We start from the raw sequence: 25,648 nt of genomic DNA on the forward strand, positions 1-25,648 counted from the left end.
GACTTGCATGATCCTTCTTTGAGTGTAAAAGGAAAGTATGATCCTGGAAGGCAGAAGAACTAGTGGAACATTATGGGTTATGTGTAAATTCACTAAAAAGTAGAATAAAAAAACAAAAGAAAAGAAAAAGAAACCATCCTGGAATTACTCTAAAGTAGGTGGTGCTAAGTACCACGGATGCTTTCCTGAAACGTGTCCTTCATCATTTTTACTTTTGATACTTGCTGTATATAGAATGTTCTTTCTGCAAATCAGAGCAAATTTTAAAACTCTTTGGGGAACATTGATACAATTATGCTTAATAGTAACAGCATGGTACAGGAGCTCAAGTAACTAACAAAACTGAATTTGTGAAACATCAAAATTTTTAAAAGAAAAAGAAAGGAACAAAGAGGAAATACCAAATCAACTGGAAAACTAAGTTCAAAATGGTAATAAACACACGTCTATTAATAATTACCGTAGATGTCAATGGACCAAATGCTCCAATCAAAAGACATGGAGTGGCAGATTGGATAATAAAACAAGAAACTACAACATGCTGCACACAAGAGACCCGCTTTAGGGTGAAGAGATACACACACACCCATACCCGTGAGTGTGGGTATAACCAGTGAAAATCTGGAAACACTATAAATTGTATTAGTGCAATTTCTTGGTTTTGATATTATACTATAATTGTATCAGATGTGAACATTGGAGGAGGCTGGGAAGGGACTGTGGGATTTCTTTGTGATTTCTTCCTACACCTCCTGTGAATCTATAGTTACTTCAAAATGAAAAATTAAACAAAGAAATCTAGGACTTGTCCGCATTGTCCTGGGCATTGTCCTTCCTTCTGATTTCCTTTATATTTGTCCCCTCCTTTGCATCCCAGCTGCTGCCCTGTTCTCTCTGACTTATCACCCTGCCTCAAATTCATCCATCACCCTCCTATCAGATGGATCCTTAAAACTAGTGCTTCTTAAACTCTCCCATGCAAACGAGCCACGTGGGATCTTGTTAAAACACAGATTCTGATTCAGTATGTTTAGGTGGGGCCGGAAATTCTGCATGTCTAACAAGTTCCCAAGTGATGCCAATGCTGCCCATCCTGGACCGCACTTTGAGAAGGATCTTAAGTACTTTTCCCCAACGTGGCATCCCTGTCCTTAAGTCCTTTCAGCTGATTTTCATTGTCCACAAAATAAAGTTCAGTCAGAGCAGGCAACTCCTTGTTCAAACGTCTCTGATGGCTCCCCAGCTCCCTCAGAGTAAAATTCCAAGCATTTCTAATAGCTGATAAGGCTCTTCCAGACCTTCCTGCCCTGAACCTCTCCACCCTCATCTCCCGTTACCCTCCCCTTTTCCACTTAGGCTTCACTGGCCTTATTGATGCTCCTGGAATATTCCAGGCATGATCTTGCCCTGGGGTCTTTGCACCAGCTAAGCCTCATGCCTAGAATGCTCTTCCTCCAGGTAACCCCATCCTTGACTCCCTCCAGGGCTGCACCAATTACTTTCCCACCGCGGCCCATCCAGTGAGGCCTCACCCCCTCTTTAAAACTGCCAGCTGCTCCTGCCGCCTCATTCTTGGTCTTCTGTCCCCCTCTACTTTTTCTTTTAATATAACTCACCACCTTCTAACACACTATATAATTTATTTGTATAGTATATATATTGTTTGTTGTTTGCGTTCTCCTAAGAGGAGAGATTGTTGTTTTAGTGTCTAATTAATCCCAAGTACCCAGAACAGTATTCAGTACATAGTGTGTGTGTGTGTGTGTGTGTGTGTGTGTGTGTATGTGTGTGTGTGTGTGTGTGTGTGTGAACAGAATTGCTTAGCGCACTTTCACGGCCTGAGCCTGGCCTGTCTCTCCATCTCTCCACACTCTCTCTCATTGCTTCCTTCCGAGTATTTAGTGCCCCAGCTGCCCTCACCTGCTAACCGCTGCATGACTACATCATGATTCATTTTCTCTCCATGCTAGACATTGCCCCTTCCAGGTCTTTCTCCCACTTGTTACTTAATCTTCAATGTTCAGATCAAGAAGCATTTACTATTCCCGTTCTCTGGGACTTTATTGCTGCCTTGCCCTGTACACACCTCAGTGACCCCACTCACCTCCCTTTACTTCAGTCGTTTACTTACATACTGAATCAGTCAGAGTTTGCACAGGAAACAGAAGGCACACTCAGATGAAATCATGAAAATAACTCTATAAAGGGACTATTCATAGAAGTGGGCAGAGGTAAGGAAACAGATTGTTGGATATGGGAGCCCTGTGCGTACTGGAGACTGGAGGAGAGAATTCCAGTCACAGAGGAAAGGCCAGAGCGTCAAGCCAAAACAATGCCTCTGTTGGCTGAACTCAACTGGAAGCCACAGAGCCAGACAGTCCCAGAGATGCAGCGCACAGAGATCCATCCTTGAGGCCTGGAGCAAGGCAGGGAGAGGTAGAGAATGGATCTGGGGGAGAGGGTGGCAAACAGAGACCCACCACACACGTTTATCTCCCCATTAGATGGAACGTTCCTGAGGGCAGGATGGTTTCTCACTCACTCTTGCAGTCCCAGCACCCAGCACAGGGCTTGGCCCAGAATTATCATTCAATAAATCCTTGTGGAAGTGAACTACAATATTAGGGTATATACTACATTTAACTTAATATTTGTAGGAAGGTAGGCAGAAGGGCAGGCAAGCTGTTTACAGTCTTTGGCCTGTTTTCATATGTTTCTTGATTTCATATCTAACTTGGATGACCACAGCATGACCAGGGCACAATCCATAGGAAAGGTTAATTTTGGTCTTCTTGCCTTCTGAATTCAGTCTGATAGCTCCAAAAGCAACACGAATCCGGACACAGAAGTATCCACGTGGTGCTATCAGCCTGGGATACAAAGCGTGAGAACCACAGCGTGTTTCAGTTAGAGATGTTTGGCCTCCAGTTGTACAACATCATCTCTGGACACTGGCGCCCCGTAGGCAATGAATAAAAGCCCACTGACCATTGAGAGTCAGGCCAGCCAGGTAGATTTTTGCGGCATGAAAGAATCCAGATCCTCTGTCTAACAATACACGTGAGGCCCTTGGGTAGGGTGACCAACCATCCTGGTCTGCCTAGGACTGTCCTGGTTTTAGCACTGAAATCTTCAGCCTGGGAAATCCTCCGTCCCAGGTCAGCTGGGACAGCTGGTCACTCTACAGTTAGGCTCAATCGAAATATAGATTTTGATTCCTCATTATATAGCTTCCTTAAGAGGCATTGTTCAGAGGTGACAAAGCTGTTCTAGTTCTTTGACAGTTATCTTGAATTTTGTAAAACATAGAATCTTCTTAACCTAGAATCTGCTAACTTTGCTGATGAATCAGTGAGGAAATCCTAAGAAAAACCCTTCACTGACTATATTTTCTTAGCTCCAAACCTTACAAAAACACTTAATCTAATCAGTTCCTCAGGTGTAAACCCAAAATGTACTCTAGCACACTTAAAGAAATAACAAGACTTTCTTTCCCCTAATTTCCTCAGGTTTCTGGATATATTTCCAGACACCTTGCCAGCTTTCTCCTCCGTCAAACGCAAGACCCTTGTTCTAATGTTCTCCATGAGGAATACACACACACAACTGTTGTACCAGTGGCCATTGCTAATCTTTGTATATGCTAAGTGAGAAAATGGTTGAGAACAATTTAAGACTTTTTGCAGCAAGTCTTTATCCTCAAACTTTTGGCTGAACTGTAGAAACTCAATATGCAATAAAACTGCCTGGTTCTGGGACCAGATAAACTTTTATTAGTGAGAAACATCATATACACTGCTGATTTATGTGTCCTTTAGGCAAGTACTGGAAAGATTTAGCCACTATACAGTATTTATGAGAGATTTTTAGGAAAAAAATTGGCAAATGGATTGCTTTGAATCTTGGTGGGAAAGGCTAAAGCTATTGAAGTAAATTTTTTTAAAAAGTCCAACCGCTGTATGCAGTAACAACTTGCAAGCGGTAATAGACCAGACAACCATCTGCAAATAAGAGGAACAGATAAACCAGTCACCAAAATTAAGATTTGCCTGTGTGATGTGACATTAAGGGAAATAATTTAAGGAATACTTATGATTTAAATCATTATTAATTTTTATGATTGTCACAATATGACAATTTTATGATAGTGACAAAAATGTCAGTGACATTTTTGGTGTTGAGAATAAATCATTTAAATAATTTTGGAAGGTATACTTTTTTACTTTTATTTTTTATTGAAGTATAGTTGATTTACAATGTTATATTAGTTTCTTGTGTGCAGTAAAGTGATTCAGATATATATATATATATTCTTTTTCAGATTCTCTTCCATGATAGGTTATCACAAGATATTGAATATAGTTCCCTGTGCTATACAGTAGATCATGTTGTTATCTATTTTATCTATAGCAGTGCGTATCTGTTAACCCCAAACTCCTAATTTATCCCTCCTCGGCCTTTCCCCTTTGGTAACTGTAAGTTTGTTTTCTATGACTATGAGTTGTTCCTGTTTTGTCAATAAGTTCATTTGTATCATTGTTTAGATTCCACATATAAGTGATATCATATGATATTTGTCTTTCTCTGACTTACTTCATTTATTATGACCATCTCTAGGTCCATCCATATTGCCGCAAATGGCATTATTTCATTCTTTTTATGGCTGAGTAATATTCCATTGTATACATATACCACATATTCTTTATCCAATGATGTCCCTCGATGGACACTGAGGTTGCTTCCATGTCTTGGCTATTGTAAATAGTGCTGCTGTGAACATTGGAGTGTGTGTATCCTTTTGAATTAGAGTTTGCTCTGGATAGATGCCCAGGAGTGAGATTGTTGGATCATATGGTAAGTCTATTTTTAATTTTTTTAAGGAACCTCCACACTCTTCTCCATAGTTGCTGCACCAATTTAATTCTGAGTGGTACACTTTAAATGAAGGAATTATGTGGTATATGAATTACATCTTTCTTTTCTTCCAGTTTAACTGGAAGTGACATACAGCACTGTATGTGTTTAAGGTGTACAGCATAATGATTTGACTTACATACATCATTATCACAAGAAGTAATGATTACCACAAAAAGTTTAGTGAAAATCGATAACCTCATTTTAAAAAATCCATATAGATACAAAATTAAAGAAACAGAAAAAAATTTTTTCCTTGTGATGAGAACTCAGGATTTATGCACTTAATAACTTTTAGATATAAAATGCAGCAGTGTTAATTACATTTATCATGTTGTACAGTATATCCCTGATACATATTTATCTTGTAACTGGAAGTTTGTACCTTTTGATTGCCCTCATCCAATTCCCCTCACCTCCCCACCCCGCTGCCTCTGGTAACCACAAATCTGATCTCTTTTCCTATGAGTTTGTTTTTGAAATATAATTGACCTAAACACTATGTTAGTCCCTGTTAAACAACATAGTGATTTGTTATGTCTATACATTACAAAATGATCACCGCATCATTTAAATAATTTGAAAAATCAACTATTTCTAAAGTTTTAAAAAATTTATTTAGGCATCTTAAGTCACTATCACTGGAGAAAACTGCAAATAATGAGAGCTACCTTAACCGAGCATCTTACCCTGTGTCAGGCACCCTGTTAGACATTTTACACAGAATCTCACTTAATCTTTTCAACCCTGTGATACGAGTATTACCAACTCCAACTTACAGTAAATAAAACAAGGATCAGAGAAGTCAAGTAATTTGCCCAATGTCACAAAACTGCTAAGGTAGAGAATTAAAATTCTACCTAACTCAGATCTTTTTCTTCTTTCCACTACAGCACACAATTCCCTTATAAACAAAACCAAAGTCACTTAAAGGTGTGTGAAAATTCTATTCCAGTGATTATATTATTTTACTTCTCTCTATATAATTTCATTGCACTTTGCTAATGAAGAGTGAAGTTACGTAAGAAAGCTTATAAGATCTACACTGATGCTTTTTGTGTATCATAGAAGTATTTGTACCTTGAGTGCTTGCTGCGTGGTGCTTCTTAATTCTACTCATTTGCTAATTTGCTTATATATTTCCATTTCTGAAAATGTTGCCAAAAGCTGTTAAAAGGGAACAATGGGCATATTTTAAAAGTTTAGTAAATCAAAACAACATGGGCACATGCTTAAGATTAATTTGGGATCATTTACATACACGGTATTCTAAAAAAAATAGGAGGTACTTTTTCTGTAAGTACAGAAAAAGGAATGCAACCTATTTCTTGCAAGGGCATGTGAGCGGGTTTCATATTCTCACACATGGCTTTGTTTTCAAATTCTTGAAAGTGCAGAAATTCTTTTAATTTAAAGGTGAGCCCATGGAAAATCTGGAACAGCTGCAGTGCCACAGCCATTTTTTCAGTTTGTGACACCACCCCAGGGAGATCTGACCCTCTGCTCAGCACTATTCTAAATTATCAAAGAGGCACCTCTGTTCCCATTGCTACAAATGAGACGCTTCCATGGAACTGACTGTCTCATTAACTGCTCCTGCCTAAAGGTTGGGAAGCGCAGAGAGGAACTCAGACAACCCTTTAGATGCAAGAGAGACTGCGGGCTGACCAAGGAAGAAGGCTTGGAGCCGACAAGACAGTACGATCTGAGAAACAGCCATAGCTCAGCCCACTGTCCCAGGGACCTGGCAGAACGCATCGCCATGACGTTCTTCAAGGTCACGCAAAGTTTAAGTGACTTTTCCTATCCCACTTTCTGACATGTCTCTCTCTATCAATTCATTTCCCACGGTTGTTCATCCTTTATTTATGGCATTTTTATTAGGGAAACACATCTCTCTCTCAAACATTATGCTGCTGCGTTATTTCTGGAAACTTCCCCCAATCACTGTCAGGGACTAAGTGATTTTCATCAATGTTGAAAGGGGAGTTTGAAAACCCAGTTCTCGAATGAGACAGGTAAAAAAATTGGTCTTGTTAGGATTCCTGTTTTCAATGACCAGAGAAAAGTCCCAGGGGGAGAAAAACAGCTAACAGTGCATTGCTTTGTCCACTGGTAAGATTTGCACATTGAAAGTAGGCTAAACTCGGGTAATCGGCTTAATCTAGCCGTAAATAGTGTATGCGGCTCCTCGTTTCATTAACATCATTAACCAGGGCCCATCAGGAACGTGGATTGAAATCACCGGGCCCTTTCACAGTTCCGTCCCGTGCTGAATTGAGCAAACTGCACTGAGAGTGCTGTGAACGGCCCCGGCATTGGTACTCGCCTGTCAGATGTAGCCACCACTGTCCCCACGTCCCCCAGCAAGAACAGGGGGCGGCTTTGATCTGCCCACGCCGGAGAGGCCGGACACCACGGAGTCTGCCTGACCTGGGAGTGAAGTGGGCAGGAGCGGTGAGGAGAGAGAGTTCTCCCTGCCGAAGCATGTCAAAGCTCACCTGTCACTCATATGCGTGCAAGTGCTGCCCCCTGGAGGCATCCGTGCCACTAGGTGGCGATCAGCTCTGTCAGCCCAGAGCGTTAGTACCACCCTCACCCCCACGCCGCACCCCAGACCCTCGTCCCCGCTCTACCGGTGGGACACCTAATGGGCTCTCAGAACCTGCAGAGAACCAGCCGTCCAGGTCTGCAGGGAGCAGTGGCCATTTGGCTCCAGCTAAAATGTTGTCAGGATGGAATGTGGGCCTACTGTGGAAAGAACAAACCGTTTTTCAAGAGAAGCTAGAAATATAGATTCTTGCATAAAATCCTTAACTTTTCAAACTTGGCAACCTAACTCAGTTAAAAAAGAAAAACAAACAAACCAAAGAACATTCTGATGGCAGGGCCATGAGTAATATACACAATGCAGATTAGAAGAAAAGCACCCCTCTGACAGATAAAAAGGTGGGGGTGGGGGAAGCAGTCGTTGCCTGTGTGCAGAGTGAAAGGTACTTCTGGGCAATTGCTCCCAGTGCCGGGAGCTGGATTTAACGAGTGGGTCTCTGCCTCCCCCTGCCCGCGGGCTGTGCGCTGCACCGACCTACACCAGGGACGGCTGTGGGCAGTTCCAGGAGCCGCCAAGTGAGCCCGTGCAAGCCAGATTCTGCCCCAGAGTCACAAACTCTGGATGATGGAGGAGGTAGTTGGAGAGCAGGGAAGCCAACAGAAATTGCAAGCCTACCTTTGCTAAGGAGCCATAAAATTTTTAAATATTTACCCCACGTTGGGTCCCAAACTTCCTCTCAGTAGTCCTTGGGGGTGAAGGTTGCATCAGTAGGCAGGTTTATTTTAGACAGCACTTCTCTGAGGTTACTGAATTCTGTGTGTGAGAGGGACGTGCTCATTCATCTACTTTGTCTTTTGGGGTACACTTCATCAATTATGATTTTTAACGTCTTCCCTTTATTGGTCTACTGTGTGTCAGGTCCCTTTATATAAATTATTTCTGACTGACAACATCCTGACAAGATGTTATTTTACAGATAAAGATACTAAGGCTTAGAGAAGTAATTTTTCCTCAAAAACCAGCTAGGAATCGGCTCTGTGCTTAGGTCTGTCTCGCTAGGAAGCTACTGCTGCCCTGAGATTATCTGATGACCCTGTTACTTCTATCTGACTTGGCAAAGACTTTAGCTTTTCTCCCTAATGTCACCTAATGAAGAGCTATGTTATTCAAGTACGTAATTCATGGAAATCTCCTATTTGGTATCTTTCCCCTCCTTTTTATTTCTTAATAAATGCAAAAACAGTTCTTGTAAAAAAAAAAAAGATGCATCTGTGCAGTGTATAACTTTGAAAATAACATCACCAGATGTGCAAATCCCAATGAGTGTTGTTCCTTCAAAACACTGGGTTGCCTTGGTGATTAGAGACTTGCTCCAATGATGCTGTCTTCAGTCACCACCTTTCTGGTGCTTCTCTTTTGGAAGGAACTTCAAAGCCAGTTTACAAACCATTCAAAGAAATTAGGCTCTTTATTTCAGTGGCGTTTACAGTTTTAAACCTCAAATGATAATATCCAGCTTTTCCAGCCACTTTGCTCATCAGATTTGAGTACAAATAACTTGAGGCTATTTCCAAAACTTAAGCCCAGTCTCACTGGAATTAGATTTGTCTCCTAAGAATGTTCAGAAGAATATGCCAGAGCTTTTTAGATTGTCTCCAAAAGAGGAGTTCCGAAGATATTCTGAGGCCAGCAGCACCATTGGTTAAGCATGACTTTTGAAGGGGACACGTACTTTGGACTGGACAGGTCCTGACAAGCTGATTAAACTAAATTAATGAGTTAGGGTAGGGGACAGGGTATAAAATTTGAGTCTAGACTTAGGGTCAGACAGACTGGGTTCAAATCGTCCCTTTGCCACTTACTATGTAACCTTGCACAGATTATTTAATCTCTCCATGCCTGTTTCTTCTTTTGTAAAATGAAGAAAATAATATATATATAATATATATATGCTCCTAGAGTAGCGGGTGGTAAAGAGTAAGTGCTATTTATGTGTTGGCTATTGTTAAAATCACACACATCACTTTAGATCATCACCTCGGATGGTCAACATATCAGGCAACAGCCATCACAAGGAAGACATTTTCTGTAAGTATCGTCACCAACTGTAGTAATAAAATGTTCTTCTATAGGAAAAGTAATTTTGTTGGGTGGTTAAAATCAAAATCGAATATGCCAGTCTAAAGATTCTCTATCTAAATACATTCCATTTCACATATAATTAGCTTGGAAAAGAAAAAATCATACTATGTTACCACAGATGATTAAATAGGGTGCATTTGCAGACCCTATGTTTAAATCACCTTTTTGATTATTTTTATGATTCTCCTTTATACTTTCAAATATATACATTAGCTGAACACCATGGTTTAAAAGAAATTTTTCTTAATTGAAGTATAGTTGACTTACAATATTGTGTTAGTTTCAGGTGTACAGCAAAATGCTTCAGATATACATATATTCTTTTTCTATATATATATATCAAAAGAATATATATATCTTCTTTTCAGATTATTTTCCATTATAGGTTATTATAAGATATTAAATATAGTTCCCTGTGCTCTTCAGTAGGTCCTTTTAGGAATCTCTTATGATTAATTATTGGAGGAGTAAAAATGCTGAACTTGGTTTGGGGATAAGTCAGCTTGTTACACTGCACTACATTCAAGGGTGGACCAGAAAGATAGCAGTGAGACAGGAAACCCTCCCAATGGACAGAATTTCTGATAGAGCAGAATCCACTTTGTGTGGAAAGAAAAGTGGCCTGGAATTAGAATATAAGTGGGTTCCGACAGTGGTCGGACATGATGGACATGATGGTGGACATGATGACCAGTGAGGATGCCTTTCCTCCAGGATGCAGTACACACTCTAAATCAATGACCATTACGTGGGGTGGTACCTCTTAGGCAGAACACATGGGTCCAGCAAACCAAGGATGGAAGTAGTTCTCACCACAACCCCCAGTCATTCACTCTTTAATTTGTGCTTCCCAGCCCCACAGCACTGAGCTCTGTGCATTGAGACCTTGGCTCCCAGAGTGGGAATGATGCCCTCAGTGGGCACTGTGAGTCCCATTAAATTTCAAACTATATGTGCCACCCAGTTACAGTGGTTTCCTCACACTGAGAGCAGCAGCAGCCAGGGAAAGGAATCACCACTATGAGAACTGCTCCTGGTCATCAGGAGGAGGCAGAGCTGCTGGTGGGACATGGGCAGGGTTCTTCGGCGCCCAGGGAATACACTTGAATGTCTCCAGATGCTCCTCCATTTGGTTTGGAGGGCAGAGGGAGGAGGGCAGCAGCCAGAGCCTGGGAAAGGCGTGGTGACTGGGGGCTCAGACTCCTCAGGGATGCGGGTCTGGGTCTCCCTACCGGGCGAGGCACGGACGTTAGCAGAAGCCCTGAGGGGAATCACCATGGTGGGGGGGGGGGTGATGAGTAGGACCTGTGGCCTTGAGACCAGCTGCTGTGATGGGGCTGTAGTTTGTCCCTCTAGTTTTCCTTTTATACATTTCCCTCAAGGAGAGAGATCCATCAGAATTCTGAAACACCTTCTCCCAGAATGTATACAAAGCCAGTCCACCTAAACGGCGTAAAGTGTGGGGCATCGCCCAGGTCTCAGCCTGGCCGGAACTTCAGAACTGAAGTCAGCCCCCCAGGTGCCGGAAGTCCTGACAGCTAATAGTTTGTGATGGAGTTTCCCTCCCAGGGATCAACTGCCCTTGGCTGAGGACGGCCACCTTGCTCCAGGTCATACCCTCTTCCTAGGGACAGCTCATGTCCAGTGACTGTCAATCAATGACAGATTTTAAAGGCCCGGCCTCCTTGTCCCAATTTGGGTGGTCTGCGGGGTCAGCCTTGCTCCCCCCGTGAGATCAGCTGAGGCCTCTGCTGGGACCACATGGTAGCCCCGTTTCTCCCTCTGTCCAGTCCTGGTTTCTTTCCCCCTCAGCCGTGTGATCCAGAAAACACACTCAAATCAACTTCCTGCACACAAAACTCAGTCTCAGAGTCTGCTTTCCATGGAAACCAACCTGCAGCAATTTAAAGAGTTGGACTTACTCCATCCTCAATCTTATTTTAAACACGACTAAGATGCTGTGAGAGAAAAAAAGTCCCTTTTACAGTCTTCTGCTCACTGAGGCATTGGCTTTGTTGGTATCAGTACAACCTTGAGACTCATGTTTTCACCTTTGGCCCTGCTGTTCTGCTTTTCCTCTGCTACCTGTATCATTAGGAAGTGAGGGCTTATGAGTGAGCTCCCTGCACAGTCACGCAGCTTTCTTTGGTTCTGCTTCTTTACTGGGACCATTTGTAATAGCCCAGTAAATTCCTTTTTCAGTTCTTCTTAACCTTTATAGCTGTGTTCACTCATCTGCAAAAAGGTGTTCATAAATTTTCATTGAAGTTTTTGTGTTCTCCTTGTGTAAAGACTGAGATACGATTAACTTCTCTTAAAATTCCCACGTCAACCTAGGCCTGCTCTGGTTGTCCCCCTGCCCCCACTTTACTGTCCATCCCCCAGAACACAAGCCAATAGAGAAGCAAGACTAAGTGCATTGAGAGGTTCCTTCTTAGCAGTGAGTGGGACTCAAATATTCTGGAGTGGGATATGTGTGGGATGGATGGTGTCCTTAAGGCAACCCTTTAAGTACTGGGCTACACCCTCCACCATTGACCCCATGCTGTCTGGGCAGCCTGATCGCTGGGCCTCAGCCCCGGTTCCCGGTTTTTGCTTCTATCCTCTGCTGGGCTAGGAGCCAAGAGTGAACCCAGTCCAGCTGGCTGAGGCTCTGACCCTTTCTCCCAGTTTCTGCCAACTCTGTTTCTGGTTTTTCTACCTTGATCCATATGTCGATCCCTGGGACAAGACTCTGGCCAACAGGATGCCAGGGACTCTTGTTTCCAAGAATGCCACACTCCTCCCCTCGCCCTCCGCTCAGGCCCTTCACACTGATTCTGGCCCAACTTGCACCTGTACCCCTTACAACTGCACCTGAATCCACACGAAGACCTTGAACCTGACCTGCTAGCATTTGCAGCCTGGGAGAGTTCCCCTGCACCGTGCCAGCCACCTCAGCAAAATCCTTTCTTCCAGTGAATGCCCACATATTCATCACTTCAGCTAGTGCTGCTGCTTTGACAAATCAGTCCCGGTTAATGAGAATTAAACCCAGGGTAGTCGTTGCCCTCATTAGATTCACGACCCTCTGAAGGGTAAAATTGCTGGCAAAGCAAGTGAAGATTTTCCCAGAATTTCAACATTTACTTTAATGGGTCTTTGTATGAAGATTTAATTTAGGTTTAGTTGCGACCAAAACATCTTGCCTGTATAATACTTTTGTTTCCAGTTATCAAAACATTTGTCTAGACTTCCATCTCAGCAGATAGATTATATTATCGTCCCACAATTATATTACTGAAATTTCCCCTAACTTCATATTTGTAGATGTTCAAAAGGGTAGGTATCTTATCTCAAAACAAGAAAGGCTTAATTTATAACAGAGAACAAGTAGTATCAGCACACATACAGCTGCAGTGAACAGCTTCTTGGGATCGTAAAACACAGAACAACTTATACCCCTAACACTCTGGCACCAACTATATACCAGAAGGGGGATAATTAAATATAAGAAACCCAGATGTTCTCAGAATTAGAAGGCAGACAGTGGCTTGTAATAAAGCAGTAATAAAGTGACCAAAGTTTAGTGTAGTTAATCTAACAACTGAAACACTAGTTGATCTTTCCAAGGACAGATAAGTAGTTTAAAATGTATTACAGATATTTTTTTTTACAATTTCCTAAACTAAGATCTTACATGTGTAAATATTTACTCAAAATCATTAGTTGGCTTAATCTCTTAAGCAAATTAGACTTTGCTTGGGCCAATATCAAATTCTGTTTTTATTCTGTAACTCAAGAATACACTCTGGCCCCCAGATAACCCACAGGAGATAATGTGCACACAAATGAAGAGTCATCTGCATGTGTTAAAGGCAGAGAATAGTCTAAGTTGCACCATTTAACACCAGCCAAAGGCCAGCCTATACTTTAGAACAGTATCTTTCCTGAGCTCAATAAATGGCTTTGCTGTTTTCCTTCAAACCACTATTCAGTCGAGTGAAAAGCAATGGCTAGGATGACCGGCCGGCAATTCCACCTCATCAAGTGAGAACAATGACTTGAATTTAAGGAGTCATATATGAGGCAAGATAATTTAAGACGACCCAAGAAGCGACAAGGGACCCACATGGCTGTTTGTCCCAAGAAGCCAACTTGCCTTCAGTTTAATGGCTGGCCATCAAGGCAGGGCAAATGGTGGGTGGACCGAAGTTTCTGGATGCTTGATTCAACCTAAACTACTCTAGGTCTGCTCTTGGGAATTAAAAACCAAAATTCACGTCAAAAGCATCTTTAAAACTCTATAATTGAGCAAGCGATTTAGAAATAGAACTATCTGGACAAATTGGGGGTAAGAGGAGAGACAGTGTTGTCCTTTAACTCAAGGTTTCACAAAACAGAAGCAGGGAACCCAGCAAGTCACTCGACTTCTCTACACATGCTTGCTTACAGGAGAAACTGATTTTAATAGAGGCTGGTCTTTTTCATGATCCGAAGAAACTCTTCCTCGTTGACTTCGCCGTCTCCATCCCGATCGGCTTCGTCAATCATTTCCTGCAGCTCCTCATCAGTGAGGTTTTCCCCCAACTCGTTGGCCACACGCTTGAGGTTTTTAAAAGAGATCTTCCCGGTTTCATCATCATCAAAGAGCCTGAAAGCCTTCAGGATTTCTTCTTTGGTGTCTTTCTCGGCCATCTTCTGAGTCATCACGGCCAAGAAGTCATTGAAGCTGATCTTCCCTGTGCCCTCCTTGTCTACCTCGGAGATCATCCTCTTCATCTCCTCCTTCTTGGGTTCGAAGCCCAGCGCTCTCATGGCCACCTTCAGCTCCCTCACGTCGATGGTGCCGCTTCCGTCGGCATCGAAGAGGTCAAAGGCTTCGCGAACTTCTTGCTTCTGATCTTCGGTGAGTTCAGGCTTAGGCCCCACTTTTCTTTTCTGGTGGTGGCTGGTGGAGGCCACGTTTGGCTTCTTGAAGCTGGAAGCCATCCTCCGGCGGTGGCAGTTGTTACCTTAACGCTCGCTGTCACCGCGCTTGCGCTGGGGCGCCCCCTCCTGGAACGCGCGCGCGGGGCCTCGGGTCAGCATTCCCAGCCGCGGCCCTCCTGCGCTCCCTAAGCCCGCGGCATCTCCGAGATGTCCTGCACGTTAAAATCCACAGTTCCCTCGGCTATTACCCAGTTTCCATGAGCTGAGACACGAGCTGGCGAGAACTGCCTGTAACCACAATTGTCTTCTGTAACGTCCTGGCATGTGTTCCTTCCAGGCTATTTGTCAGAATCCATGGGACCCGGTTTATAGGGTAATTTGGGGGTTCTTCCCCTCTCCTTTTACATACTAATTAAAACAAAAACCCCCTCTTGGTCTGAGGTTACCTAAGGGTACATTTAGGATAATCAAGATTGAGTTTGATCCGTTGTCATAAAATGTGGGGGGAAAGGAGGAGAGACTATTAAAAGTCACACAATGTGACATAAATGAAAAACAGATAAAATTGAAAAAGTTATGTATAAAGTTTGTAGGAGTTTGTCTCCTGACATTACACTCCACAACAATAAAAACTTCACTAGCATATTTGGCATACACTGAAATGTGAAACGCAATATCCAAATGTAAGATTTATTTTCAATGTTTTGATTTTATATGCTTAGGATAATTGCACGTGAGTAATGGTCAGCATGTCATTCAGTACACTTTGATTTGGAGAGAGGGGGACTGAAATACTGCATTGTGATAGTCTGGTATTTTATTAAAACTCTACCAGCATACTGCTCTCGCCGTTTGTCATGCAGTGGGGGCTGTGCAGAAACCCACACTCTGACTGCCCTGCTTGGATGAGGTAAGGCAGGGCAGGCTGGAACTCAAAATTGCCTCCTGAGAACAAAGGCTCAAGAGGCAAATGGAAGCTTTTCAGGTGAAAAGAAAGAACAACTTCATCAAGTAAGCCCATAAAAGAATTGTGTTTAGAATTGCTCTGTATTTTTTTAAACCATTAAAACAAAACAACACCCAGAAAGCTGACATTTTAAAGCATTCTTTCAAAAAAAAAATCTCAATTTATCACTACTGGGTCAGTTACAAGAGAGGGCACTTTGGAGAGTTTAAATTGAAAAATTTTTTGTATCCTAAGCATCTGGAACAGTGCTTGACATATATTGAGTAGATTAATAAATATTGGTTGAATGAAGGACAATTAATGCTGGGCTTAAAATACTTCTGAATTGTCAAAATAAACAAACCCCCCAAATGATTAAATTATGCTAGGAGTGTTTTACAAATTGATTTAAAATTAGTGATCAGATATTGTTTACATGACATGTTTAAATAGCCAGATCTCACTACCTGCCCCAGTCGACATGTGACGCAGTGGACAGAGGGCCTGGGCATAGGGTTTCTAAAGATCCAGGAAAACTTACCTGGGACATCCCTCCCAACACCCACCCTTCCCAGCACTTGGCATAGATGGTGTCAACTCAAAGTAGGCTTTGGTAAGTAGACACTACAATGCCCGTCATCCAACCCTGCCAATCTTCTTGCTTTCTTAATCAGGTCAAAAAGCCTGGGCTCTTCTCCCAAGCCTTATTATTTCTGTGACCTTGAGAAAGTCACCTAATCTCCCAGACTCAGTCAATACATCTGCAAAGTAGGCACGATACAGCTTCCTAATAGTACTACTGTGCGTGTTCAATGAACTGCGCCAGGGACAGTTACTCAAGGAGCTGCTACAGGGGCCACATAGGGCTGGGTGATTGTTAGTTGAATCTGAATTCCTCCCAGACATTGTGCATTTCTTTTGACACCCACTGCTCTGCCCAAATTCAAGCCAAGCTCTGATATGTTAGGAAAAAGTGAAGGATAGAGGCTGCTTTATATAGAGCTACATTTGGGCCAAGCTGAGCTCAAAGCAAAACGGTTGTCATAGTTTCCAGATGTGTGCAATCAGCAGTCACAACTAAGGGCCACCAAGAGCTCCCTTAGCAGAAAACCACGCCCTCGGCCAGAGTCAACTCTTGGTGGGGAGTTACTTTATGTTCATAGTCTGTGATCTGATTTTTAAAAAGAAGGAAAACTTACATTGATTGTGTACCTAGCACTGGGCTTGTTCCCGTCAACTGCTGTCTCGTTTAATCCTTGTCATCATTTCTCATTTTGCAGATGGAAAAAAAATGAGTCCCAGGAGGGTATGCCACATATCCAACGGTGCACAGCCAATAAACGGTGGCTCTGGGATTTAAACCTTGGCCTGTCTGAGTCCAATGCCAAAGCTTCATTCACCACCACACTGCCGGCTCCAAAAGTTGAGATTATTACCAAAACACAGTATCACTGGAAAGATAGAATATTGATTTTCTTCCTAAACCTAACAATAATTAAGCATCTTGCCTGGAAAGATTTAACAAGATTCTGTAGGATCTCAGACAGGGTCCCCTTCAGGAGTGAGTCACTGAGAGACAGAGCAATATGTTTGGAATTTACATTTGTTCTTCAATCCTGCGTCACCCCATCCCCTCTGGGTACAAGTTAGTGGGAAGCAGTCTGGGCAAAGTGTTTTGGGTTGGCATTCGAGAGAGGCCATAAAATGCTTGTGAAAATCAGCTTCATTGCTTTAAAGACACTTTTCAAGTTCAAATTAGACACAAAGTAAATGAGATGTTCTGGAAAGTCGAGGGTTATGAGCCGTTTGGTTTGCTTTCGTTTCTGCACTGAACATGTTTTGTACCCTGATGTCCTAGGTAACATGCTAAAGCAGTTGCTGATGGTCTGAGAGGGGAGGAGATGGTTGTTTAAATCTGGTTCATGGAAGCTTAACAGCTGGATGGGGTGGGGGGAGAGGTGCTGGAATTCCACAGCAGGGTCTGGTGTCAGTTGAGAGTAAGAGAAAGGACCCACGCAGCTTGCTTATTCGAATTATTTGGTTTTCCATTTGACTTGCACAGCGGCGTGAAAAAGGTGAGGCTCAGGAGCCTTTTAAAATTTAAGTTGCGTGCAGCAGATTCAGCAAATTCCAGGTGCCACCCAAGGCAGAAAACATGCATAATAAAGTTTCTTTATTGCTGCCTGTTTACTTTCCAACAAATGCAGAGCAGAGAAAATGCAAGTGCTTCACACTTCTGCATGAGCAGGATAACGGAGAGAGGGGAGGCTGCCTCCAAAACCAACAGTAACAGAACTAAACTATTTATTCGTGACTATGTGGATCCATTTACAAGAAATGGACTCAGCACAGCAGTTTTACAATCCCGGTGGTCTCAGAGTGGGAATGTGAAGTCCAGTCCAGTGACTCAACCTCCGCCTTTTTGGCAAGCCCAGGAATAGAGTTAAGTGTCCAGCCAAGGGCTACATAATTTCTCATTCTATGAACCCCACAAATAGGGAAATACTCCTCTCAGATACAAAAGCAGACTGTGTCTTAGAAAAGAATTTACCAGAATCTCACACTGCTTCTCAAACTTTCACCCAGATTCTCCTAAAAGCAAAGGAGATTTAAAGCACTCCCTTGGGATCCAGGGAAACATTTGGAAGGAGGCTACATCAAGAATGAAATGTCTTTAAAATCCTGTGTTTTGTCTTTGAAAAAAGTGAATTTTGCTTTCTGTTTCATTGCACATTTGCTAGTTCCAGTATAGTTTTAAATGACTGACCATTGAGCAAATTTGATTCCTTCCAAAAACGAAAAAAAAACCCAACGCACTGTGCTTATTTAGTGACTTTAATTTTACCTCAAGGACATGACCAGGGGCTAGGAGAACTTTAGCAAACTTGGATCTAATATGAAGTTTTTGGTGAAAAAATAAAGATCGACAATGTTTCCCCCTCCTACCCAAACAAGAGCCTCTCCACTTATACATCGTTTGGATATGGACATGGAAGAAGAAAAAGGAGGAAGGAAAAGTGTGAGGAGGAGAAGGAGGAAGATGAATGAATCTTCGGGGCACTTGGAACTTGAGAGGTGGAGTGAGATGAAATGCATCCACTGAAAGAATGATGCCCTCTCTTCCCAGGGCCCAGGTCAGCCCACCGTAAGCACTGCTTTGATTGAAACAAGCTGAGAAAAGGCACATCCATGTTCACATAAACTCAAAGCAGAACCTCATGGGATTTATGACCCAGTGGTTAACTGCCCTGCAGGCAGTTTGCGGAGGGCCCCCAAGTTCAGGTGCACAACAGAAAATGCGGAACCAAGAGGACCAGGAGTGGCTTACTTGGATTTTTAAAATAACTCACAGACTAAGCTATTGCTTTACTTTTTGATCCACCTTCTCTCCTTCTCTCCAGGATCCCTGAGACTTCAGCATCTAAAGCTGACTCCTCTGTTAACTAAGGAGAATTTTCTGCTCACCAGAGGTGGAAAAGGTCAAAAGCCCGCAGGGATGTGAGTGACTCAGAATGAACCAAGTAGCCTGCATGTGGAGGGCGTATTTAGGGATTAGCAGTGACCTGGAGAGTTTGTGGCCTTTTAAAAGACATTGAAATTCAAATGAAAAAAAAAAAAACCAAAACAAACAAAGTAACTGTGCAAGCCCAAGAAAACAGGTCTTGTGGAAAACAGGTCAGGCAGAACTTGGCTTGTGGGCTCGTGGTGTATGTCCAGACCTTGTATCGGCCACTTCTGCTGGCATTCATGTAATAGGGACACTTCTCAGAGGAAAGGACAGAGACGAAGGGAAAACTGAATTGTGGCTCAGAGCCATGTCATGCCCGGTTCCTTTGGCCCAGCACACACCTCCTTACCGAGGGCCAGACTGTGCTATGGGAGCAGCCCATACTGCAGATGTAGCAATGAACTGTTTGATTTTCTCTCCTGACCAGCTTGGAAGGAGAGCAGCCACTGTGCCTGCTACATCCTCGTCCTTTTCCACCAGCATCCCTTTGCAAACAGAGGGCCTGATGGGCAGTGGGGCTGATCCAGGTACGGTCCTTGAGGCTACACCTGGGGTCCCGTCCTTGGCACCGAGAGGGAGCAGGATAGCTGGGGACTGTGCCCCCTCCCACGTATGACACAACTCTTATCAGAAGTCAGCTCCCCAGCTCATTGGGAACTGAGGAAGCAACTGAAAGTGACAGTCGATGGTAGAGAAAACACGCCTTTTATGAAGCAAGGCTCTGCATCAAAAAATTCCGAGATGTGGATTTCGACTAAAACTCAGTTCCATGACTGCAATATGCATTGGAACAATAAATTACAGTACTACTGCATTTTAAAGTTTAGCAGTCGTGTCAGCAAACAAAACATCAAAGGAAACCAATAGGACATGTTCATCTCCTCTGAAGCAGCAACTAGGAACCCCTTCATCAACAAGAAACCATATTACAGCTCCCTCCTGCTAAGCCTCTAAGTGGGAAAAGGGTGCACTCAGGGCAGGAGGAGATGGTGTCCCCCCTCATCCTTCCCAGTTGGCAACTGACCAGCCTCATGGAGGTTTCTCGTTCAGATGCCGGTGAAAACATCTATTGAAACTCGGTGGGCTCCCCGCCAGGAATGACTGGTCCTGCTCCTTTCCTTCATCTTCTGCGTTTGCTGCTTTGCATCTACAAAGTCCTTTCCAAATCCTGAATCATTCTTATCTGAAATCCATGTTGTTTTTTCCCTTCTGGTATTGATGAGAGTTGATTTTGCCCTGAGTGCTGTGCGTGGGACAAAACTTAGCATGGACACAAGGTCGTTTCCCCATGGTATTTGTTTCAGTTACTCCTCACGCAAAGTGTTTGTCTGCCAGGGAGATTTCAGGCTTAGGTGCGTTAGTGGGAGCCCATAGTTAGCTCATTTTAAAGCTCCCGACTTTCTCTGAGAGCGGATTTCATACAGGCACTTAGAATAATAGTTTAAGGATAACAGATGGGAATGAGGCAAGGGGAGAAAGCTGGCTCTCAGATGTAAACTCACACTTCAAACTCATCGACCAAGTTGGGCTGAAAAAGGCGAGGATACGTATCTCACTGCAGACCTGTCTTTGTGAATTTAGCAAAATCGTGACTATTTAGTGAATCCTAAGAAATTGAGAGACATTATTTAGCTTCTCTTTCTGCTTTAAAACTGTGAACATCCTAATTTCCCAACATAGTCAAATTGTAGAGACCAAAACATAAACTATTTCATACTTACATGTTCAAAATATGGGGAAGCATGCCTTAGGAAAGAATCCTAATCACTCGGATTCATTTAGAATGCACGAAAACAAATACATTTGAATTTATTCTCATGTGGGCACTCCATACATGTACAAGACTGGGATTAAAGTCCAGATAAATGGAATAAGATTGAGACCATGTTCAGAAATTGTATTCTTCATCTTAGTGAAAAGCAGCTCACGGGCAGAGAGATGGCTCCTCCCTGACTGTGTTCGTGCCACCTCCCCGGAGCCCAGGGCAACCCCAGCAGGGGAAAACCAGGGATGCTGCTGCTCTAGGGGACGCTATAATCTGAGACAAGCCGTCTGTGTTATGTCAGTGGTATGTAACCGCATAGATGCTGAGCACGCGGCCCAGGTGCACGGGCAGCTGTGTGGGCAGGGGCTTGAGAGGGGCCCGGAGCCCCGGGCATCCGCCTCTGAGCACCAGCCTGCCCACCACTGGTCCCACGGCCTCAGGCAGGTGAAGCTTCAAAGTCCGGTAAAGTGGGCTGGAAAAGCAGTTTCCCACAGGATTGCAGTGGTGATTAAATAAGATAATCCTCGTATGGTGTTTAACAGGACGTCTGGTCCACCGTAAATGCTCAGAAACTTTAGCACTTTATGGTTTACAAAGCACTTCTTTTTTAAATAACTTAATTTAATTTTAATTAATTTTTGTTGTTGAAGTACAGTCGATTTACAATGTTGTGTCAGTTTTAGGTATACAGCAAAGTGATTCAGTAATATATATGTTAAAAGAATGAATTAAAAGAATATATATATATTTTTAGATTCTTTCTCATTATAGGTTATTGCCAGACTTTGAATGCAGTTCCCTGTGCTATGCAGTAGGTCCTATTGTTTATCTGTTTTACATATAGTAGTGTGTATCTCTTAATCCTAAATCCCCAATTTACCCCTTCCCCCCTTTCCCCTTTGGTAACCTTAAGCTTGTTTTCCATGTCTGTGAGTCTGCTTCTGTTTATAAATAAGTTCATCTGTATCATTTTTTTAGATTCCACATATAAATGATATCATATGATACTTGCATTTCTCTGTCTGACTTACTTCACTTAGAAGGCATACAGATGGCCAACAGGCACATGAAAAGATGCTCAACATTGCTAATTATCAGAGAAATGCAAATCAAAACTACGATGAGGTATCACCTCACACTAGTCAGAATGGCCATCTTCAAAAAGTCTATACATAATAAATGCTGGAGAGGGTGTGGAGAAAAGAGAACCCTCCTTCACTGTTTGTGGGAATGTAAATTGGTACAGCCACTATGGAGAACAGTATGGAGGTTCCTTAAAAAATTAAAAACAGAGTTACTATATGATCCAGCAATTCCACTCCTGGGCATATATCCAGAGAAAACTCTAATTCTAAAACACTATCACCCTCATGTTCATAGCAGCACTATTTACAACAGCCAAAACATGGAAGCAACCTAAGTGCCCATCAACAGATGACTGGTTTAAGAAGAGGTAGTGCATATATACAATGGACTATTACTCAGCCATAAAAAAGAATGAAGTAGTGCCATTAGGTCAGACCTAAAGATTATCATACAAAGCACTTCTATATACACATATACTACCTTGTTTCACTTCTCAAAAAGCTTATGTCATACATTTTATTATTGCCATTTTTTCAGTGAAGCACCTGAGGTCAGAGACTCTCAACCATTTTCCTGTTCACACCGCAGGCAGGCAGCAGTGTGGGGACTCAGCTCATCTTCTCACCTCAGTTCTGGGGCTCCTCCCTTACAGTCCCCACCCCAACCCTGCCCTACCCCAGCTCACCTCACCCCACCCTATCCCTGCCTTGTAAGCACAAGGCAGCTGAACTACTTATTTTAGACTTTCTAAAGTCTCTGAGAATATCCGAGCTCACAGCTTTCTTCAGTGGGCTTTTGAGCAAACAAACCTGGGTTCAGATCCCAGCTCTGCCACTTTCAGGTTATGCCACTTGGGTCAAATTGCCCCACTTTGTCCCTATCTGTCCTGAGCTCCTCCTTCACAATGTGGCACAAACTTCCCTTTACATCACTTTAAGCACTGGGAAGGAACGTCCTACTCAAGCCTCCGTCGAGTTTGGTCAGTTATTAGCTATTAGCTACGAAGTTTAATTATTCAGTAGGGATGTGCTTGTGTCGTATAGGCTATTTCATTCTCCTTAAGAATTGGTGTGATCGGTGATATAAAATAATCATATTTGTAAAATAAAAAATTCCCGTGCTTGCATTGTTTCAGCTTAAAATACACTTTGCCAAGGCAAGAATGTGTTTATTTAATAAAGTATTCGGCGGGGCTGTGTTTGGAGGGCAACACCACCCAGTGAATTCAGTAATTCAGTGCTAACTAGTTGGACCTGATCTTTGGAGTCACGAGCCACATGGTGGTGAGCTTCTCAATGTCACTGTCATGTAGACTCTGGGTCTGCCAACTGTTTCCTGACACCTGAAATTTTTATTTACTGTCTAACCAGATCCCTTCAGTTTGATGTTTACAGCTTATGACTATCAGACTCATCTTAGCTCCCTAAATAACAGTAACTTCAATAAAAGATATTTATTTCTCTCTCTTTTGCACAAGTTCACATGGCTACTCAGACATTCCCAGGGCGCCAAGCTCCCCCAGTATCATTGCTCAGCCCTCCTGGGTGGTTTGCTCTGTTTCACTGTCTGAGACAGCTCCCCACCAGCATCTCAGCCAGGAAGAAGGGGGATGTATCGTGCCGTCTTGAGCACCTCGTTACATCCTCTCAGCCCCACCTAACCGCCACTGGGGTGCCCACAGCTGTGCAGTCTGCACAGTTTTGCACAACTGCAACCTGGCAATGCCTCCTCTTAGCCTAGACTCCAAGCTCCCTGCTTTCTGTTCTGGGGCTTCTGGGACATCCAGCAAGTGCAACCTGGTGGCGTAGGAGACTGTGGACTATGGCCAATGGCAGACAGACGAGTATCAATCATATTTCCCCCTTTGTGTCTCCCCATCATAAGGTCCCTGGGCCTGAGCGCCAGTCACCTATGCGGCCAACTCAGTAAGTCCCTGCTTCCTCGTCACTCTCCTCCTTGTCACCTCACTGCTGCTCCCTGAAATCACTTCCTGAGTAAACCTGCAGTCGAGCTATAGCATCAGATTCTGCTCTGTGGAGAGCGGAGCATGTAGTCCTTCTATGAGCCCAAAGTTGCCCCCATCCCTTCTGCTCACACTCCGTGGGCCACAGGTAGTTGCAAGAGAGGCTGAGAAGCGACATCTCTATTCGGAGTTGCCACGCTCCCAGGAGAAAAACCCATCACTATGGGTGAAGTCTCTGCACGTGCTTCCTGTGGCTATTTCTCGTAGACAAATTTGAATTTGCACAATTACATACATCATGGATAGACCAGAGAGGTGGAACCTGAATTTTTGTCCACGGTCTTCCATCCATTTTCCATGTGAACTTAAGCACGTTGCTTATGTCTTCTGGGCATAAATTTCCTCATTTGTGAAATGGTGAAAGTAATAACACCTTTATCTGGGTAGTGGTGAGAAAAATGAGATTAGACTGCAGATGGGAAAGTGCTTTAAAACAGATGAAAGATAATGAGATGTAGGTTAGATTTGATGACTGCCTGAATGTGAACAATAAACCAGGGGCAGAATGTTCTGCTCCATTCTGCTCCTAGGTGACCAGACAGGTACACCACAGAGCAGGCTCCGAATCGCCTCACTGGTGGAGCAGCTCGCCCAGCCCGCCGTCCTGGGAAACAGGGATCAGCGTCATGTAAACATGTGCTGCTTAAAAGATTGCACTGAAGTGGGTTCTTGAAGATAATCGCTCTTTATTTCATCATCATTTCCGTCCCTTCCAAAACATTATCCACCTCAGGAATTTATCCTTGAAAAATAATCATAGGGAGAAAAAAGAGGAAAAAAGTCACTCATGATATTTGTTTCGTGAACCTAAGGGACAAAGCTGCATTCTCGCTCCCCATCAATAACCTACACTTTCAAACATTAAGGATTCCTTCTGGACTATTTTAAGGAGCAAATGTATTAGTTCTATAGCATCTTGTAATCCTGAGGTATTTAGGAAAACTGCATTCTTTGGATTCTGAAACCCTGGCTGTTTCCCTGAGCTACTTCAAACAATGCAGCTTTTGCTGACGCGGCAGTCTGTGGGCCGGCAGTGTTGTTGAATTGTAAGTAAATAATCTTGAAACAAATCCGTGGTTGACACACTGTCATATTATGTTTACTGCTCCAGAGGAGGGATTTATTCTGAGGATATTGAAAAATTCCATTGCTGTTTAGGGGAAGCGACAATTGGGATTGCCCATAAATTAAAGTGACTGCCCTCTGTACCATAGATACGATCCAAAACATTGAACATGCACTAAAATGTCATGTGCGAAATAGAACAGGGCTGGATAAAAATACATAACGTCACTAAATAAAAACAGATACTGTAGAAATGACAGATGTTTAAAATTGCCAAGTCTGGCTACAGCCAGCACTGTTCTCCCAGGATTAATAAACGTGGGGCTTCTAAAGCGGAGCAGGGGAACTAACTCCAGTTCAAGAGCGTCCTGCTTTGTCTTAGCATAGATTTCGTGATGTAATATAGCTTGCCTCTTTTTTTTTTTTTTTGAGTGGTTTAATAGTTAATAAGCCAGATATCTCTTTTCTTCTAAGAAGCGCATTAGTATTGTAACTTTCTAAAAACCAGTACCTGCTCTGGCATCTCCCCCATACCTGGCTCTCCTGGGGTTTGGCTTGGCTGTGCAGAAGGCAGGTATTGGTGAGAGAGGCCGTTTAATGTGAAGCAGGGACCAAGGGTGAGGAAGGCATGCACCATGGGCCTTTATTTCAGCAGAAGCTTCTCTAGGCTGACTCCATGTAAGTCACAGCAGTGGGCAATTCCAGAAAACCAAGAAGAGCAAAACTAGGATTAAGTT

The 25,648-nt window shown here is 43.1% G+C and overlaps 2 protein-coding genes across 5 annotated transcripts in view; both read right to left on the reverse strand.

Annotated features, from left to right (window-relative positions):
* CLUL1 (clusterin like 1) overlaps positions 1-25,648 on the reverse strand; it is a 93,034-nt gene that overhangs the window by 30,447 nt on the left and 36,939 nt on the right. The gene's annotated exons all lie outside the window — the stretch shown is intronic.
* On the reverse strand, positions 13,874-14,904 carry CETN1 (centrin 1). The gene has a single exon (XM_006194454.2). It carries the CDS (start codon positions 14,576-14,578, stop codon positions 14,054-14,056), a length of 525 nt encoding a protein of 174 aa, XP_006194516.1. The 5' UTR covers positions 14,579-14,904; the 3' UTR covers positions 13,874-14,053.

Source organism: Camelus ferus, chromosome 24 (assembly GCF_009834535.1).
Source record: "Camelus ferus isolate YT-003-E chromosome 24, BCGSAC_Cfer_1.0, whole genome shotgun sequence".
In the NCBI taxonomy this organism is placed as follows: Eukaryota; Metazoa; Chordata; class Mammalia; order Artiodactyla; family Camelidae; genus Camelus; species Camelus ferus.

Bases quoted from the DNA above. Each gene is read 5' to 3' on its own strand.
- CETN1 (XM_006194454.2), bottom strand. From the start codon at position 14,578: ATGGCTTCCAGCTTCAAGAAGCCAAACGTGGCCTCCACCAGCCACCAC.